The sequence below is a fragment of the Balaenoptera musculus genome, chromosome 8 (genome assembly GCF_009873245.2).
Source record: "Balaenoptera musculus isolate JJ_BM4_2016_0621 chromosome 8, mBalMus1.pri.v3, whole genome shotgun sequence".
Lineage (NCBI taxonomy): Eukaryota > Metazoa > Chordata > Mammalia > Artiodactyla > Balaenopteridae > Balaenoptera > Balaenoptera musculus.
In genome coordinates this window covers 84,777,924-84,799,138 of record NC_045792.1, presented here as the reverse complement: position 1 = coordinate 84,799,138, position 21,215 = coordinate 84,777,924, and the positions used below count along the sequence as shown (strand labels likewise).

The window sequence follows — 21,215 nt, the reverse complement described above, 5'->3', positions numbered from 1 at the left end:
CTGTTACTTAAAAACATAAAACCATTAAATTCCAACAGAAATTTATTACAGAATAATAGGGAACAAGAAATTATTTGTATTAAATTTTTAAGTATTTTAAATAAGTTAGTCCAAAAAAACCCTGACAATTATCATTTATTCATTCAATAAACATTTATTTAGCACCTAACTGTATGTTAAGCAATGAACTAGGCACTGGGGCTACAGAGAGGTATGTAAAAGATACAGTATCTGCCTTCACTAAGCGAACAGTCCAATAAAGAAGAGTTATCAAATACTCACAAAAACAGTAACATTACATCTGTGAAAAGTACTACACAGAAGTACAATGGACTGGACCTAATCAGGGAGAGACCATGAGAGGCTTTTCTGGTGTAAGGGCTGCAAGAGCTGGGATCTGAAAGATGAGTAGTAGAGAGGAAACAAGTGTTTCAAGGCAGAGGCAACAGCATTTACAAAGCCCTGTACACAGCGTGCCAAATCCAAGAAAATTAAAGTATGCATTGTGGCTGGAGCATAGGGAGTAAGAAAAAGCATAAGGAAAGATGAGTCTGGAGAGACTGGTAAGAGCCAGAATATGCAAGGTCTTACAAACTAAGGGCAAATGTATATAAAATGTGATTAAAATAAAACCATTAAAAGATTTTAAAGAGGAATGGATGGTGAATTCAGTTAAGAGACTGCATTAGACAACAGAAAAGCAGAAAAGTAGAGAAAGAGAAGTAGATTCAAAAGATATTTAAAAGGCAAATAAAATTGTCAGAATTTGGTACGTAAAGGGGACAGGGTGGTGGGGGAAGGTTTGTGTCAGGAGTTAATCTCCATTTCCTGGCCTTGTATAGTAGATGTAGAGCAAGACTATTAATAGGTCACTATACAGAAAAATGAAACTTCAGGGACGTTATATCAAAGTATTATAAAATTAATGCTATTAAAAGTAAAACTATAGGGGGACTTCCCTAGTGTCGCAGTGGTTAAGACTCCACACTCCCAGTGCAGGGGGCCCAGATTCGATCCCTGGTCTGGGAACTAGATCCCATACGCATGCCGCAACTAAGAGTTCACATGACACAACTAAGGAGCCCGAGAGCTGCAACTAAGACGCGATGCAACCAAATAAGTAAATATTTAAAAAAAAAAAAAAAAAAGTTAAGCTATCGGGAATTCCCTGGCAGTCCAGTGGTTAGGACTGTGCTCTCACTGCTGAGGGCCCGCTTCAAGCCCTGGTCAGGGAACTAAAACCCCACAAGCTGCACAGCACAGCCAAATAAATACGTAAATAAATAAAAATATTAACGTTTTAAATATACACACACACACACGTTTATTTATTTATTTATTTGGCTGTGTCGGGTCTTAGCTGCAGCACGCGGGATCTTTGTTGCGGCATGCAGGATATTTCACTCTTCTCTAGTTGTGGCATGCAGGCTTCTCTCTAGTTGTGGCGCACGGGCTCAGTTGCCCAGCGGCATGTGGGATCTTAGTTCCCCGACCAGGGATCAAACTTGCGTCCCCTGCATTGGAAGGCGGATTCTTAACCACTGGACCACCAGGGAAGTCCCAATAACTATTAACTTTTGAATGCTGAACACTTCACATGTTTTCCTTCCCCCTGCTTCAGAATCTCCTGCCTCAGAACTACTTTAAAAAAACTTATGAAAACTGAATGCACATAAAAACACTAATATGATTAAATTATATCTTTCCATTAACTATAAAGATGTTACATTCCTCAGATGCAGGAATGAGGCCAGGTAGAAAGTAACACCAAAACAAGCCACGGCTTACCGTTTAACCCTTGTTACTCCTCAATAGTGCTCATGAAAATTTTATCAGGCTTGACCTAAAGCTACTTTTTGAAGCTAACAAGTTTATACACATGTCAACTGCTTTCTAATCAAACTTCAAGTGGGGAATTCAGTATATATTTGTAGCAGAACTAAAATCAAGAAGCCAAAGTTTTTTTTTAATGAAGAAATACAGACAACACAAGTTAACAAACCAAGAAAATGATTTCTTACATGAAAAGACACAAAAGCAATGGTTCCTCATATTTGATTTACCCATCTCCTTAAAGCAAATACACTCCAAATTACATCATACAGTTTTGCCAAAAAGAGTATAAGCTCATTTCAACCAAATAGCTAAAAATAGGGTATAAACAGATATTTTTGCCTTAATATGTTCAAAAATCTACTTCCCTAAATCGACATTAAAAATAGCTAAGAATCTATTCCCTGATTTACTAAGAGGTTAAAATCTAAAATTCCTAATTTACTGAGGTAGTGTAACTTAAAAATATCCTTATTTAAAAAAAAAATCAACATACAACTGCATATTTACAGTTAAGGAGTTCACATATAGAATACTGGCCTAGATATTAGCTTTTTAAAAAACATAGAAAAAAATGAATGTCCCAAATTCGCAGAAGTCTAAGAAAAACTAAAGATAGACTAAGGCAATGACCATGAGCAGAATGTATGGGGTGCAGTAAATGTTTTTCACAAAATTTCATCTGTAAGGAAAAACCAGTCCCCATCTAATACCAAAAACAATGAAAGTCAATTTGCTGTTAATCTGTCCACCTCAAGCAGAATAAGTTATGAACAAAACCATGTTAATTTAGGACTCCCATCTTTATAGATTTTTGGTCGGTTGATGCTGGTGTTTTGACTTACACACAAAAAAATTGCAAAAAATAAACAAATAAAAAGATACAAAAAGGAAATAAACCAAAAAGTAAACAGTGGATTAACGTTATTTACACAGTTCTAAAATATCTTTAATACTTATTTTTATTTTATTTTATTGTGGAGAGAACACTTAGCATGAGATCTACCTTTTAACAAATTTTTTTTTCCAACAAAATTTAAGTGTACCATATATTATTGTTGACTACAGGTGCAATGTTGTACAGCAGACCTCTAGAATTTGTTCATCTTGCTTGAATGAAACTTTATGCCCAGTGATTAGTAAGTCCCCATTCCCCCTCCCCCCAGCCCCTGGAAAATACCATTTCCTTCTTTGATTCTATGAATTTGACTTTTTTTTTTTTAACATCTTTATTGCAGTATAATTGCTTTACAATCTTGTGTTAGTTTCTGCTGTATAACAAAGTGAATCAGCTATATATCCCCATACCTCCTCCCTCTTGCGTCTCCCTTCTACCCTCCCTATCCCACCCCTGTAGGTGGTCACAAAGCATGGAGCTGATCACCCTGTGCTATGCAGCTGCTTCCCACTAGCTATCTATTTTACATTAAATTTTAAAGATTCTTAGTCACAAAATCAAGTTGTCAGTGATACTCACAGGTTGTTCCACATACAGGTTTTTCCTTCCCTTCCAGCAAGTCCCACAGGTGAATGGAGGCATGTTCATACTGCTCATTCAACCTTATAATAATAAAACAGCTAGTTAATTACCTTTCGGTTGTCTACTCAACACAACATTTAGAAATTTCTATTATCAAATACCACTATACCTCAAGCTCATGTCCCGTTCAGGGTCTGCTAATTTGTAGAACTCATCCAACAACGACAGTTCCTCTTCAGACAATATTGGCACTCCATTCAAACCTTGCTTCAGGTCAGTTCTCACTTCGTCATCTCCCAATTTGTCCAAAACATACTGCAGCTCAAGCACAGTTTTTAAACGTTTCTGTTCAGCTTCTTCTCTCATAAGCTGCTCCCGACGTGCTGTCTTCTTTATTGTTTTCTGAATCTGCATAAGAATATAAACATAGACGTAGAAATAAGTTTTACGAAACTCCTTTACATCAATTTCAGGTCCAGTGTAAATAAGACATATTTCATTCATTGAGTTAAATGTGACCTTGATATACAAAAGAATGACTCCCAACTTAAAAACAGTTTAATAAATAATCTGTTTTCAGTAGCTGTTAGAAATTCAAAATACATCTTTTCCTAGAAGGTATTACACTATGGAAATGGTATCAATGAAACAATATATTAGGGATTTGCTTCAAAATAATCTAGCAGGCAGGCAGCAAGGGAGTAGGTGTGAGTATAGACGAAATATAACTGCCCATGAAATCATGGTAACTGTAAAAGCTAGGTATAGGTAAATGTGAGTTCATTATAGTCTTTTCTTTAGTTTTTAAATTTTCCATAATAAAAAGTATAAAAACTAAAAATTTTAATTAAGGTTCTAAGACAATTAAAAAAGAAACCCAACCACAGCCACAATAAAAAAAAAAATCTTATCTATGTCTATCTCTATGAAAAAATGGTTCAAAATACTAATTCCAATTGCCTACTATTGACTCGCAAGAAGATGTCAAACCCACTACTACCTTCTCATCCCAAACAATCCACCACTTCCATTCTAGGAAGAAAGGCAGAAAGGAGAAAATAAGTCAAGAAAGCAAAAGAAGTAAGATAATAAAGAAAGCCACTTTGGATGAGGAGTTCAAGTAGGGAAGACTATGAAGACTAGAAAAGGTAGGCTGGAACTAGGTTAAAGAAGCTCTTGAATGCAAAACAAAAGAAGTGTTTAATAACTGTGGAAAGGGCAACAAAGGATCAGAGTTAAATAAAAGGACTGCCAATGAAGTTAAAGGCCCAGTGAAAAGTTCCTGAGAACACCAGTGTTAAAAAAAGAATCAAAGGAGGATACAGGTATTTTCATTTACATAGTGACAGTAGCTTCAAAAATAGATTCTATATTAAATTGTATATAGCAATTCTACTTCTGTGACCCATATTTTTTTTTTTAAATCAGAAACAAGAAACTGGGCAGGGTTCATCAAGCCTGAGGCTCTGATCTAAGCTAAGCGGAACAAATCCCTACTTGGGTGTAAATTAAATTTCCCTTACTCTGTTTTAAGGGGTATCAATATTTTCCACCTTTAATCAAATTTAATAAGTAACAATAATATTAAGTGCATGAAATAGATTAGTTATACGTCAAATACTGTCATAAGCATAACCCTATAATGAGGTAGGCACTATTACTGCCATTTTTACTGTTATAAGCACAACCCTATAATGAGGCACTACTACTGCCTCTCCCCTCTCCCTTTTTCTCCCACCCTTTCCTTTCTACCCTACTGGCTGTTTCTCTGGAAAACCCTGACCGATACAGGTATAGAGAAGTTAAATAACTCTTTCAAAGTCATACAGCTATTAAGTAAAAGTGGTAGAATCAGGATTCAAATCAGGCAGTTTGGTTCCAATCAGAACTCTTCATCTCTGTACTGCATTGTCTCTCATCACATAATAAACGGTTTTGTTTATTCATTTCACCAAATCAGAGGCAACTTTAAATTTCAACGTTGTTATAAGCCTTTCTCCAAATAAGCTAATACTAATTCAGAAGGATATTAATTTTCTGGTCTCAACTTTCAACCAATTATTTGACTTTGCTCATATTTAATTTTATCCTGTTCCCAAAGGCTTCTGTCACATCAAAAGATGTTCGGGGAAAAACACACCACTTTGTTGGATCAAGAGTTGATACAAATGCAATATATTAGTCGGCCACATCCCTTAAGATCTCTATGGAGAAAGTAGTTACCCATTATATCAACAGGTGTCTTTATTTTCTGATAGTTAATGGGATTGTAACATAGTCATGAGGCATAAAGGAATACATGGAAGATAAATGTCTATCACGTTTATACAGTTATCTCTCCGTAGCCAAGGGGAATCGATTCCAGGACCACCCCCACCCCACCCCCCGTGGATACCAAAATCCATGGATGTTCCAAGTCCCTTACAGTCCGCACTCTCTAACTGCAGATTCAACCAACCTAGGATTTCGATCCTTGGATGAAGATCCCGCATATACAGAAGGCTGACTGTTATATTTGCATAGATAATTTTTTAAACCAACGATACATGTCTGTCATATATGAAACTCAGTCCTTTTAAAAGGCACTTTCAGGTGTTACACTAAACTTTACAGAATTGGAAAGCATCTTAGATATAATTGGATCCAATCCTCTCCCCCTTGCAGAGAGCTTATCAACAGTAATGCAAGAACTAAAACTCAAAGAGACAAATAAAATTTTCTGCCCTCATTTTTAATATTTCATAAACATATATGCTATTTTTTACTTACATCTTGGCTTAATGCCATGAAACTCCTCTGTAATTCTTTTGCAAACTCCAAGTTATTTGTGACTTCCTGGTACTTAGATACAGCATCCTAAAATAACAAAGAAAGAACCCGACTTTACTGGAAACACAAAGAAACACAAAATTTTCCTATTAAAATTAATGAGGATAAAATCTTAATAAAAATATAGCATCTTTACCAGCTGATCTTGATTAAGTCTTTCCCCTTTGTTCATTCGTTCCTGATAATCATCAAGCTTGCCCTATATTAAAAGAAAAAAAATAATTATATTCCATACTGAAAGTATATACCAGCTTAACCATGCTAAAATAACAAACCCACATAATTCTCTAAGTTTGTCTGAAATCTTGCCATAAATATACTTTTTAGATATACTACAGTTTAAGTTAGTATATAAAATAGCTTTAATTGTGAGTTAAAAAATGAATTTAAATACTCCAGCCATGCTGAATGATACCAAATACTGTTATTATAAGCCAATGAAGAAACGCTGCTTATATTTTAGGTTTCTCAGAAAAGATATGCATCAGATGGCCCAGGCATATAATACTCCACATGAGTGAGGGCCACAATTTGGTTAAAATCCCAGTTACTCCGAAGTGAGCACATCAGACATATTATTAAGTGTTAAATTTTTGTTTCTCCCTACCCCTGCCAAAGAATTCATGTAAGTGGGCTTCCCTGGTGGCGCAGTGGTTGAGAATCTGCCTGCCAGTGCAGGGGACACGAGTTCGAGCCCTGGTCTGGGAAGATCCCACATGCCGCGGAGCGGCTAGGCCCGTGAGCCACAACTACTGAGCCTGCGCGTCTGGAGCCTGTGCTCCGCAACAAGAGAGGTCACGACAATGAGAGGCCCGCGCACCGCGATGAACAGTGGCCCCCGCTCACCGCAACTGGAGAAGGCCCTCGCACAGAAACAAAGACCCAACACAGCCAAAATAAATAAATTAATTAATTTTAAAAAATTCATGTAAGTGACATAAAAGAGTTTATTTTTCCTGAATAAACACACATGCATATTGTCTTTGATGTGCCTCATTCATTTCCCTTGAACTGAAATAATTTCAAGCTATCATATCACCTACAGGCACAGTACACTAGTCAACAGCTTTGCTTTTGTTATTTTCTCACAAATGTAATTAATGTGCAAAAGTGGGGGGAAAAAGTTAAGCCTCTGGTTCAAGGTCATCTCCCCCCCCACCCCCCACCCCCGCCACTAAGTTGAAAACTTTGGATGGAGGTTTCCTAGGCTACTACTATTAGATAAGCACCCCCTGCCCGCCCCCCGCGGAGATACTCAGGTACTGAAGTACAGTTAAAAATTCAGGTATTGTTTTAATAAGTTGAAATCTAAATTAAGTGGCGGGGGCGGGGGGTGGGGCGGGCGGAATTCCCTGGTGGTCCAGTGGTTAAGACTGTGCTCCCAATGCAGGGGCCCCAGGTGCCATCCCTGGCAAGCGACCTAGATCCTGCACACAACGACAAAGATCTCACGTGTAACAACTAAGAACCAGCACAGCCAAATAAATAAATATTTTAAGAAAACACTCCCGTTTACCATTGCAACAAAAAGAATAAAATATCTAGGAATAAACCTACCTAAGGAGACAAAAGACCTGTATGCAGAAAATTATAAGACACTGATGAAAGAAATTAAAGATGATACAAATAGATGGAGAGATATACCGTGTTCCTGGATTGGAAGAATCAACATTGTGAAAATGACTCTACTACCCAAAGCAATCTACAGATTCAATGCAATCCCTATCAAACTACCACTGGCATTTTTCACAGAACTAGAACAAAAAATTTCACAATTTGTATGGAAACACAAAAGACCCCGAATAGCCAAAGCAATCTTGAGAACGAAAAATGGAGCTGGGGGAATCAAGCTCCCTGACTTCAGACTATATTACAAAGCTTCAGTAATCAAGACAGTTTGGTACTGGCACAAAAACAGAAATATAGATCAATGGAACAGGATAGAAAGCCCAGAGATAAACCCACACACATATGGTCACCTTATCTTTGATAAAGGAGGCAAGCATATACAGTGGAGAAAAGACAGCCTCTTCAATAAGTGGTGCTGGGAAAATTGGACAGGTACATGTAAAAGTATGAAATTAGAACACTCCCTGACACCATGCACAAAAATAAACTCAAAATGGATTAAAGACCTAAGTGTAAGGGCAGACACTATCAAACTCTTAGAGGAAAACATAGGCAGAACACTCTATGACATACATCACAGCAAGATTCTTTTTGACCCAGCTCCCAGAGAAATGGAAATAAGAACACAAATAAACAAATGGGACCTAATGAAACTTAAAAGCTTTTGCACAGCAAAGGAAACCATAAACAAGACCAAAAGACAACCATCAGAATGGGAGAAAATATTGGCAAATGAAGCAACTGACAAAGGATTAATCTCCAAGATTTACAAGCAGCTCATGCAGCTCAATAACAAAAAAACGAACAACCCAATCCAAAAATGGGCAGAAGACCTAAATAGACATTTCTCCAAAGAAGATATACAGATGGCCTACAGACACATGAAAGAATGCTCAACATCATTAATCATTAGAGAAATGCAAATCAAAACTACAATGAGATATCATCTCACACCGGTCAGAATGGCCATCATCAAAAAATCTAGAAACAATAAATGCTGGAGAGGGTGTGGAGGAAAGGGAACACTCTTGCGCTGTTGGTGGGAATGTAAATTGATACAGCCACTATGGAGAACAGTATGGAGGTTCCTTAAAAAACTACAAATAGAACTACCATACGACCCAGCAATCCCACTACTGGGCATATACCCTGAGAAAACCATAGGTCAAAAAGAGTCATGTACCAAAATGTTCATTGCAGCTCTATTTACAATAGCCAGGACATGGAAGCAACCTAAATGTCCATCGACAGATGAATGGATAAAGAAGATGTGGCACATATATACAATGGAATATTACTCAGCCATAAAAAGAAATGAAATGGAGGTATTTGTAATGAGGTGGATGGAGTTAGAGTCTGTCATACAGAGTGAAGTAAGTCAGAAAGAGAAAAACAAATACAGTATGCTAACACATATATACGGAATCTAAGGGGAAAAAAAAAAAAAGGCCATGAAGAACCTAGTGGCAAGACGGGAATAAAGACACAGACCTACTAGAGAATGGACTTGAGGATATGGGGAGGGGGTGGGGTGAGATGTGACAGGGTAAGAGAGTGTCATGGACATATATACACTACCAAATGTAAAATAGATAGCTAGTGGGAAGCAGCCGCATAGCACAGGGAGATCAGCTCGGTGCTTTGTGACCACCTAGAGGGGTGGGATGGGGAGGGTGGGAGGGAGGGAGATGCAAGAGGGAAGAGAAATGGGAACATATTGTATATGTATAACTGATTCACTTTGTTATAAAGCAGAAGCTAACACACCATTGTAAGGCAATTATACTTCAATAAAGATGTTTAAAAAAATAAATAAATAAATAAATAAAAGTTAAAAATTAAAAAAAATTTTTTTAAATAATCACAATTACAAACATATGTAATACTTTACCCTTAGCAATAATAAAATAATGAAACCAAATACAAAGTAAGGGTCTGATAAAATTCAGAGGCACAGAAACAAGTTTAAAAGCAATGCTAGAAAGGTGTTTTAGGTCAAATGATCCATTTTCTTTATGGCAGAAAAGACAGTAGTCAACTTTCACAGCCATTCTATCCTAAATGAAACAGCCTATCACAATTCCTTAGTTATACTGAAGGTAAATAAAATCAATACAATCATTAAAACATTAAAGGATAATGAAACTATCCAATTTTATTTAGGTGAACTATTTACACAATCAACAAGCTTCCAACTAAACACATATAAAATTCAAGTCTACCAGATGAAAATCAAGATTTTTACACTGATATGACAGGCCTAACCCCATGTGCAAAAGCTCAATTGCCTCAAACACTCTGAGGATGGAACAAAGACAGTTCATTCATTTTTTTAAAAGGGTAGGCTACTTTTTCTTTAAGAAATAAAAAACAAGTTAAGATTTGCTTTTAATTATGATTTAGGATGCAATAACAGCATTATAATCTGCATTCCACTATTTAGAAATATACAAATAGAAGATATGCAAACAGAAGGGGGGCCTGAAATTTAGTGTCAGTACACAGTTAAAATTCTAGCAACTAGGCAAAAGAAAAACTACTATTAGCTTATACGTTGCATTTATTATCTTCCCTTTTTATGGTATTATACATTTTTCAAGGAAACTGTTGCTAGATCAGGACATTAACACACAGTGAATGTCCTACATATCCCACAAGGGATAGTTTTATATACCTAGCTTTTTTTAAAAAAAAAATAAATTTATTTATTTATTTTTGGCTGCGTTGGGTCTTCATTGCTGCATGCAGGCTTTCTCTAGCTGTGGCGAGCGGGGGCTACTTTTCCTTGCGGTGCGCGGGCTTCTCATTGCGGTGGCTTCTCTTGTTGCGGAGCACGGGCTCTAGGCACACTGGCTTCAGTAGCTGTGGCTCACCGGCTCTAGAGCGCAGGCTCAGTAGTTGTGGTGCCCAGGCTTGGTTACTCAGTGGCATGCGGGATCTTTCCGGACCAGGGCTCAAACCCATGTCCCCTGCATTGGCAGGCAGATTCTTAAACACTGCTCCACCAGGGAAGCCCTATACCTAGCTTTAACTTTGTCATTTAATGTCTTGAGAACTTAAAACTCCTGAAAAATGTTCATATATATATATACACACATATATGTATGAAAAACAAAAAGATTTTTTTAAATGTTAAGAATGGTACATGAGTGGTACAATTATAGGTGGAATCTTTTCCCTTTTTTTTGTACACTTAGATATTCTGCAATAGACATATAGTTTATATAATAAAAAATTAAAATCTTGTGCTATATAAAAGATGTTAAGATTGTTAGATTTCAGGATATTGTCAGGACTTTCACCTATAATAGTCCTTGAGTATGAATCTATATTATCCTAGGACAAGATACCCTATAGCAGAAAAGCTCCAATTTTCTACACAATAGGAAATTTACTATTCATCTAACCCAGCGATCTATGGCAGATTACATTTTCTAAAGACGGCTCCCACATACTGTTCTACAATGTGACCTTGGCACTGCCCCATTAAGAACTAATCCAATTCCTCTGCCATTTTATTGAGTGGGCGCCAACCAACAGTGTACAGTGGAAGTAATCCCGTATGACTTCCAGGGTTGAGTCATTAACAGCACTGCGTCTCTGCCCTGTTTGCTGGTCACTAAAACCAATCATGTTTGGAACCCTGAGCCATCATATAAGAAGTTCAATAACCCCGAGGCTGCCATGCTATGAGGAAGCTAAGCTATGAAGACAGGTCTCATATAAGAATTCTGGTCAGCAATCCTAGTGTTAAGTCATCCTAGCCCAGGCATCAGACATGTGAGTAAACAAGGCTGAGTCTTCCCAGCTGAGGCCCCAGGCATCATAGAGCAGGTCAACCCCACTGCATGCCCTGTCTGAATCCCTGACAGGCATCTTCTGTGCTCATGATGCGATGAGGTAAGTGTTAGAGTAATCTGTCACACAGCAATAACTGGAAGGTTAAGGGGTAAATAAACAGAGAAAGCAGCTACTTTGTGAAACTCAGCTTCACAGTACACATCTTCATGGAATACTGTCATCAAAAAAGGATGCAAAAAGACCTCTGTGCAGCCAAAATAAGGATCTATGCATTAAATACAAGTAGAAAAATTGTTCATTTGGGGTTAAAATTGGTAGTATGAACTTAGTCACTACATAAATAAGGACTTGCTTGTCAAACTGACAGATCCAACATTAACCCCAACAAAAACAGAGAGGCAAAGACAGGAGTAAAGGACTCCAGACAAACACAGCTTTTTTTCTCCCCTAAGCTAGAACATGGTTCCTAACTTAGAAAGTAGTAAACACAAATTTGTTAACTACTCATATCATCCACATAAAATGAATATTAAGTACTTTTTTTTTCAGGAGAATGTAGTCGTTTTTCTAGCATCAGATATCTTAATCAGAAAGCCTACCACAATATTGATATAACTGAAACCTGCCCTCTTAGATTCTATCCTGAAATATCTATATTGAAAATTCAATTTAGGGTTCCTTTTTCAACTACTGAGCATCCTGAATGTATTAAAAATTCATTTATAGCACCACATATGAGCAAGATAAAAAATCAGGCCATTCTCCAGATTACTCAGAGTCTCTAAAGCAGAACCATGGGATAGCGGTGGGACAGACATTACCCAGTAAATGTCAAAAGACTATATAGTCATGTAGTACTGAGAAATAATTATCCCAACAAGTGCTGTCCAGTCCTACTCTCCTGTTTCTTTGTTGCCTATAATAGTTGACAGTATTCGTTATGTGACAGACCACATTCAAATTTAAAATATCAGGGAGGCACTATTATCAATCATATTTCATCTGAATGGAAACTGAAAGAAAGGGCAATTAAATAACTTGCCTAAGGTCATATATCCCAGAAAAATTATGTGTGCCTCAACACTTGCCCACTCTGTATTCCAGCCACCGCTACATTTCATTTCTGCCCTCCTGCTGTTTTCCTCCTTTTCTTTCTCCAGAATCACAGTACACCCAGATCTTCCATTCTTCCCAAACATTTTTTCATCACTACCAAAGTTACTTTATTGAAATGTTTTTTAAAAATTCACTACAGTGCCATGAGGGTGCCAGAAGATAAATATCCAAAATAGCTGTTCTCCAGAGATTTCCTTCCTTCCTGTGATAACCAACAAATTACACAGATGAATAATTTTAAAAATATTTTTTAATTAAACAGTTAAAAAGAAATGGCAAAAGAGATGACAGACTCCAAAAAACCAAAAATTCTTCAACTAGACAACTGTAAACAGTCACAACAAAAAAGATTAGGAGAGACAACATCTTTCGCTCCACTATCTGGGAAACTATGTAACTCTTGTTCTCAATTAAGGGGATCTCCAAACTGAGGCAGAATACTTAAAAATGAAGTCTAAAATAACAAAAGTGGTAAGAACGCCTAGCTATATCTTAAATTATTTTACATCTCCAGGCCAAATAAATCACGTCTGTAGTACTGAAAGAACCTGTAGAATGACAAATGGAAACACAGAAAAGACAAAGATTTCTCTTCCTCTCATCTTTTCATAATCTTCAGTGGCCCTTCTACACATTATTTCAAGTCCCCAATCCCTGCATTCCTGGTCTTCACCTAGAAACATCAGTTCTGACTTTGCCCACACAGTGGTAGGCAGCTGACCCTGCCTCCAATCCACCTTCCACCAATTCAACTGAGACTTAGTTGTTAGTAAAATTCATAGGAGACAGGAAAGGTAGTTAACAATCAAGTTTCTTCCATTTTTAAAGGGAGGTAGAGAGAACATACAGTACAATCCATTGATGATTCATAACAGCTCTCTTCAAATGCTGGAAGCCTGCACATGCAGAAGTCTTGAGTTGTTACAGAAAACACAGTAGGTATTAAACAGTGGTGGCAGGGATGTAACTCTAACATCATGAACTTAAAGAGTTGTCCACAAATGAAATAGACTTTCACTGAAGAATGAGCATTCTACCAGGCCCTAGAAGAATGATTAATGCAGAAGCTCAATGAATACCTGTCAAGACTGCAGGATTCCTGAACACTGAAGAACAGAAAAAGGATGCTAAACTAGATATTATCTAAGGTCCCACCGTAAGATAATTTTTCAGGCAGATAACTAACAAGGAGCTTAATTTGACAAGATTTTTGTCCAACTGAAAAGAGAAAAAAAAAAAAGATCCTGTAAAAACCTTCATTCCTTGTCCATGGCAGTAAATATGTAGTTAAGTCTGAATGAATGGAAGCACCTGACCCTAGCAGGAAAATGAAAAAGTTTAAAGAGTTTCAGCATCACCTACTTTGAATTATATTCTTATAAAGTCTAAATAAAGCTTGTGCATTTGAAAAACAAATGATCAAAAAAAAAGAAGAGAAAAACAAATGATCATAGACAATCTTAACAAGTGTCTTTTGAAAATTATTAGTTGCTTTAATCAAACTACGCATTAGGATGAGTCGGTACAACTGGTTTATATACTCTGCTGGGAGTATATAAATGTAGAAAGATGTGAACTGTAATTCATTTAAAATGGAGACCAAAGATTTTTTCCCAGTGATTAAAGTATATTTCAGCTATTTCTATGTGTGGATAAGAGTATTAAGGGGAATGCGATGAAATTTCTAATAATTTACAATGGTTCAAATACCAACCAACAATCATCTGTCCTCCTTCCTAAGACTATTAACAAACCTTGCTTACACTACCTACATTCTAAAATAAGTGTGTTCTATTTGCCTACTCATCAACTCTACTCACTTAAAAAAAGAAAAGAAAATCCTTCAGGAAAAATCCCATTTCAATAAAAAACAGTGCAAGTAAACAGCTGTGTACAAAAAGCATTTTCCCCCTCACAGATTAACCCATTTTAACAGGGTTTTACTGATGAAGCTACAAATACTTCTATGTAATGATTTACCCAAACTAGCAAATACTGATTTAGCATATGCCCTATGCAAGGCATGGTGTGATGTTAGTAATAGTCTCTGCCCTCCAGGAGCTTACCACCTATTTAGAAAAATACATAAGGTAAGAACATAAGGCAATATAAAAATGTAAAGGAAGTGTACAAACAATGGGTAGCACAGAAGTTAAAGGAAGCAGACTGCATGGTCAAGAAGCGTACCTTCCCCTTTCCCCAGGAAATACCAATTCTGAACTCTGCTCAATAAGGTCTCTTTCATCTATGTTTTTACACTCATGCTCTATCCAACAAAAGCACTGGTATATAGCTAGTGGGAGAAATAAAAAGATGAGAAGTCAGGCACCTTACAATTCCAACTTTGGCTGATCTTCTCTTCTGCTACTCCTCTCATTCTTCTCTACTGCATACATACTATTCATTTCCTCCCCCAAAAGAAAACCAATTATTAAAAAATATCCAGAAGCTTGGAAGACAAGAATTAAGATGTAAAGGTTGACACACCTCTGATATCTCTCTACTGGTGATGCTATCCCCAAATCTTCTGGTCTATAACATACCAAATTTGAGTAGAGACTGGCAAATGTGTATTTGGGGCTTACCTAAGCATAAAGAGAAACTTCAGAGTTTAAACTTTAAGAGTTCATTTCATTACAACAATAAGGATGTCCCAATGATACCTGGTACAATGGGACTTCACCTGTACTGCTAGTTGCTGGAGCCCATTACCTAGACAGCCTACAAACACAAATTTAACAATGAGACGTTAATAAAGGTCTATCAAAGAAAAAATAAAAAGCTTTTTTCTTTTGCTTTCAGCTTTTTTGAACCTAGGAGCTCTAACACTAAAGTATTTGAAGTAAAAGGCTTTACTTGGTTCTACAGGGTCAGCTTAAACATGAAAAATTACACTTACGTTGCAGAGCATTACAAATTCTAATTATCCCTCTAAAACATTACAAGAGACCTTGGAATTCACCCATTTCAACCTGGGTCATTTTACATGAGCATCTCAATTTCCTCTTCTGTAAAATAAATTGGGATAAATTCTCAGATGGCTTTAAGCTCTTAAAATATCTTAGATTCTGTAATAGTATGATAATAAAATTAAGGCCATATTGTTGTAAGTTTAAACTTTTGCAAGTATTTGTTAATTTTTTAAAAAGATGTAGTAGTACTAGGCTAATCCTCATCTAGTTCTAAATGTAAACTAAGAAATTAATTACGTAAAATTATGACAAATTGTATGCTTAATCTCTAAGTCACACAAAATGTATTCTGATGGAAATATCTGCCACATGGGAATGATCCTAGAGTAAAATAATATGGCCAGGTTAAGACAATACATTCTCATTATCATGCTTAGGATTCTACTCTCATTCTAGGAAAAGTCAGTGATGTTATCACATGACGGAATTCACACCTTTTCCTTTCCAAATTCAAATTTTAAACACTTCTCTATGCCACACACTCACAGAGCACACCCAGACGGCAGAGAGAAACAAATTAAGCATTATACTTTTTTTTTCTGTGACAAGGTGAATGCAAAACAAAGTAATCTTGCCCTCTGCATTGCAGAGGAATAGTTCATGCAACCAATGGAGAAACCAACACATCAGAGATTTTAACTGTCAACAAAAACTTCAGATGTTATTCCCAAGAAAAGATTTTGCTTATAAAACAATTATGAATGTTTTTATTCAAAATACGTAAAAGAATTCTGTACAACAGCTGCATTGAAAATTCTAAATAGAGGCATACTGCATTGCTCTGGAAAGAAATGTTATCCTTTCTAACACAGATAGCATCCTTTTTCAGAATAATGTTAACTGCAAAGATATAAAAGAGCAAAAAGACTTTAGGAAGTAAGTATGAAAAACAGTACACTTTGGCTATCATTTCTGGTCACCTATTGGTTACAAAACTGCCAGGCCATTTTGTTAGACAACACTGATTAATCTTTCACCTACCAAAGTCACTATTGTCTGAACTTAATATATTTGCAAAGAGTATAACAATTTTAAATGTCATCTATTAAAACGTCCTTTATACTACATCAAAACTGATTACATCTTACCATATAAATGAGCTCTCTCTTGAGTTAAAATTAAGACTTGGTTTCAAAATATCATCTTGCATAGCCTAGGGCCCAGTTCTATGCCAAGAAACTGATGAAGAAAACTAGGCAATCACTCAATTCATTACTTGTCCTTTAATCAGTTGAAAGATTGGTGAATGGAGGTTTACACTTGACTCTTTTTATTATAGCTGCATTTCTTCTCTATGCTAAACACTCATGAAGTCTTTATAAGCCCAAATTCAAAAAACCACCATGCCATTTAGTTGCATTACATAATAGGATCATATTTCATCAAAGTTAAGCATGCATTCTCACTGGACAGATGCTTAGCTTTCCTCTAACGGCTCAACTTACTAAAAAATTAACAAATAACTTTGTTTATTCAATGAAGTACAATAAAATTATTCCAATTCTCTATGTCTCGTTGTGATGTTACTTATCAAGCAATAATTTTTATCAGAATACTTGATTTTAGAATCCCTGGAAAAAGGCATTTTGTCCAGAAGGCTCCTATGAAAAGGTCAAAACTAAAATACAACTCAAATATAACTTGCTTAAGGAACTGAAGTAAAAAGGAATCCAGTTATAAATAGTCTCTTCCTTTACTCCACAAGCGTTTCTAAAAAGGTTCAAACCTGCTTTGTAAAGTAAATACTACTTTGTGTATTAGAAATGCTCACTGTTAAAAAATGAAGCACAGTTAAATCCTTTCATACAGTAAATCATCTAGATATAGAAAAAACTCCATTTAAACTAGGAACTAGATGTGCTTTAAGTAGAGGAAAACCCAAATGCCTTGAGTTTCTCAAAAAGTAAAACCTATAGTTTTAATTGTAATTAAGTCACAACATCAGTACTGCCAACTCAACTATTTAACAAGTAAGGGGCTCAGTCTATGAGTTATCAAAAAGCCTCACTTAACTGTAATTTGACCTTTCCGCTATCTAGCAACCAAACACTAAGATAGAAAAAAAGATATGAAATTCATTTCTTACTTTGTGTAGTACGTTAAATCTCCATCATTACAAGGGAATTTTTCAGTATTTACTAGCCTAGTCTATAATCTCTGCAATAATAATTACATTACTTTCTCCTCTATAATTGGGGGGGGAGGGGGTAGGCAATATACAGTAATACAAACCTATACATGTGAATGACCTGCCATGGTTCAGGGCCTCACAGGGATTATGAAACTAGATTTCTAATTTTTTCAGATGCATACTAGAATCTAACAGCCACCTCACAACTAAGGTACCTGCTGATCAGTGCTTGATTTTTATTATAAACATCTTACAAGAATCATTTTTCAGCCATTAAAATATAAATACCTATATTAAGATGGCCACACTTAAAATATTACATCATTAATATTTATCTTCTGATTCCCATCCTAGAAGAAAACAGATTTCTTAGGAATTCTGAAAACGAAAACCATTCAAGCAACAACCAGATTGAGAGGATTATTTGCTGCATTAAGATGTTTTTAAAAGGTACCTAAGTCTCAATTTCAAATACAGATTACAAAAACTAAATCAGATGGCAGACTCAGAAGACACTGGTCTTGGGCGTGCTTTTCCTATTACATATTTAAATGCAGCTCCTTCACAATTAAAATGCTTTTGTTGCTTTGTTAATACTGATAAATCTATTATTTAACTCATTTATAATAAACCACACAGAAGACAGAATTTTAAAACTCTAAAAATGTTTTAAAACTCCCCCCAAAATGTAAAATGAATCATTAAACACGCAATTAAAATAATTAAGGCCTAAATATCACCAGTGTTCTTCAAGTTATTTCCCAGAGCCCAAATTTTAGCCAAGTAGTTACTATCTCAACATCTTAAGTAACACTATTAGGTGTCTGGCTAATTAAACATTTTAAAATGACTTCTTCAAAATTCAAGATGCTATAATAAATGTTTTACTAGAGGCAGACAAGCAGAAGCTATTAAATGAAAGTTATTTTCTTAAGGTAAAATGCAAAAGTTTGCCTAATAGTCACAGATGTAATTACCCCATTTTTGTACTACTGATTCGTTTTCCCTTTCCACCTCCAACCTTACTGAAGGTTGAATTATCCACTCTGCCAAGACCCTTTCTCTACACATACAAACACACACACAGGAGCACACACACACGTGTCCCTCTAAACAGAGCTGGCACAGTCCTGCGCTGAAAGCATAAAACAAAAGGCCAACTTGAAGACAAACCTCACTGTGTGACCTAGACTGGCTGAACACTGAATCCAAAAAACTGTGGGTGTGGCTCGATTTTTCTTTTTGGTGGGGGGTTGAGGGAGGCCAGTTGGGGCGGCTGCCTGGTCTCTGCCCTCCCCCTCTGCTTTCGCTTTGTGCTCACAATGCAGCTCCTGTAAAGCTCTTCCCTCTCCCCGCAGCCGCCGCCATGTTAGACGCGCTCTCCATGTGCCCAGAGACCCAGCGAGCCCCTCCGTCTAACCCGGACCCACCCCCCCCTCCCCCGAGTCCCGATCGGTACGGTCGCCCTCCTATCCCTCTTTATCGTGTCCCAGAGGGACAAAAAGCCGCTGCAAAAAATCTTCCCGGGATCGAGTGAAGCGTGAGCCTCGCGGGGGCACCCAGACAATTGAAACAAAGAAGGCAACGTAAGGGCGCCGGTCAGATGGGGGCGGGAGTAGCAAATCGAAGACCTCCTCTAAAGGGGCCGGATGGAAAAGCCATCCTCCGTCCACTTCCCTCCCAACGGAGAAGAGGGGCCACGGCGCAGGCCTCAAGCACCTGGTAACGGAGCGAACAAGCCCCGAGGCTACAAAACGTAGGCCGCCCCAACTCCACGAGGCAGTCGGGTGGACCCTGAACGCCCCCCACCCCAGGACCTCTTCATTTCCCCCCGCTGACCCCCTCGAAGAAATGGGGCCTCGGCCACGGAGAGAGGGGCATCCATCGCACAGTTACGCCCGGCGACGGCACAGGCCCCCACCCTCAACCCAGTCCCAAAGGCCAAGGGCCTGGTCCCCAGCACGAGGAGAGTCATAAAGAGACCTGGGGGCCAGCGCCGCGTCCGGGCCAGGGTCAGGTGACAAGCACCTCCCCGCGGAGCCCGCTCTCTGCGCACGAAGCTCCGGTTTGCTGGGGAGGCCGGGCTTGGGGGCTGGGGGCCGGGTGGAGGGGAAGCGTCCGAGACGGGGAGAGTGAAGGCTGCGGCAGTCAGGGTCGGAGCATCAAACCCTCCCTTCCCCGCCAACTCCTGGCACCTTTTTCTTCTCCAGGTTCCGAAGTTTCTTGTCGATCACCCCGAGAATCTGCTTCATGGCCTCGGTCTGGACAGCGCCGGTGCCGGTCGTGGGGTGCTGAGAAGCCGGCGCGGCGGCCCCGGCCCCAGCCTCACTCCCGGTGGAACCCGAAGGAGGTGGCGGTCCGGACGACTTGCTGCCGCTTCCGCTGTGGCTGGTGGCCGAGGGCATCTTGAGACCGTGAGGAGAGAGAAGAAAAAGCGGGAGGAAGGACAAGAGCGGCGAGTCAGGCGGCGGACGGGGCGAGACGCGGGACAAAACGCGCAGCGGGCGGGAGCTTGCGCGAGCGGGTGGGGGCGGGGACGGGGACGGGGCCGGGGCCGGCGCGCGTCGCCGGGGCAGGAAGGGGCCGCGGGCGCGCGCGCCACCCGCCAGCGGGGCGCCCGGACGGGCCTCGCCCCGCCCCCCGCCCCGCCCCTCCCCCGCGCGGGCAGCCGGCTCGGCCTACCCGCCCCGGGGCACTGAGGCTCGCGCCGGGGGCGGGGCCTCGCAGCACCGGCCGCCAACGGCCAAAGCAACGGTCCCCACCGGGGAGGGCCGGCTCTCGCCGCCCTGCGAGGAAGGGAGGGAAGACAGAGGTCGGGGCTGAGGGGCGGAGAAGGGTGAAGAAGGGCACTGGAAATGACCGGGGGTGGGGGGGTGGGGAGACTTGAGGAGCGAGCCCCTCGCGAAGATCCAGCCGATCCGGAGGTAAAGGACACTCCGGGCAGCGGCCCGCTTCCCCTTCAGCGCCTTGGTCCGGGGTGGCGCTCACCGTGCGCGCGCGGAGGCCGCTGGAGATCCCGAGAGGGCGGCTGAGGGGGCAAGGGTGACGGTGCGTTCCGAGCAGTGTCGTGCGCTCCTTGGGCACAGGCCGCTGCGCCCGGTCCCCGATGCACCGAGAGCCGCTGCTAGTGAGCCGGAGAGCCGGGAGCGGGAGGGACTTAGGCAACCAGCCCTCTGGGGCGGAGGGGGCGGGAGAAGCGGCGGGTGGGGGCCTTCGCGGCCGCTCGGGCTGCCCGGCGCGAACGCCTGCGGGGAAGGGCCGGCTCGGCCTCCCGCCCGGCCTGCCCAAGCCCCTGGCCTGGGGCGCGGCCGCCCGGTGCAGCTCGGCACGGCCCCCGGGAGGCTGCCAGAGCGGTGCCTGCAGTTTTGGGCGAAATCGAAGCTAGGGTCCTTCAGGCGAAGTCGCTTGACGTCCAAACGGGGAC

At 39.7% G+C, this 21,215-nt stretch overlaps 1 protein-coding gene across 1 annotated transcript in view; it reads right to left on the bottom strand.

Moving 5' to 3' along the window:
* CAPRIN1 (cell cycle associated protein 1) overlaps nucleotides 1-20,962 on the bottom strand; it is a 37,067-nt gene extending 16,105 nt beyond the window's left edge. The window contains exons 1-6 of the mRNA XM_036859676.1: nucleotides 20,780-20,962; nucleotides 19,987-20,196; nucleotides 6,279-6,341; nucleotides 6,083-6,169; nucleotides 3,483-3,721; nucleotides 3,311-3,393 (exon numbers count right to left, since the gene is read on the bottom strand). Of these exons, the coding sequence (XP_036715571.1) occupies nucleotides 3,311-3,393; nucleotides 3,483-3,721; nucleotides 6,083-6,169; nucleotides 6,279-6,341; nucleotides 19,987-20,196 (682 nt within the window). The 5' untranslated portion in view covers nucleotides 20,780-20,962. The remainder of the gene's footprint in view (nucleotides 1-3,310; nucleotides 3,394-3,482; nucleotides 3,722-6,082; nucleotides 6,170-6,278; nucleotides 6,342-19,986; nucleotides 20,197-20,779) is intronic.
* Nucleotides 20,963-21,215: the final 253 nt, after the last annotated feature.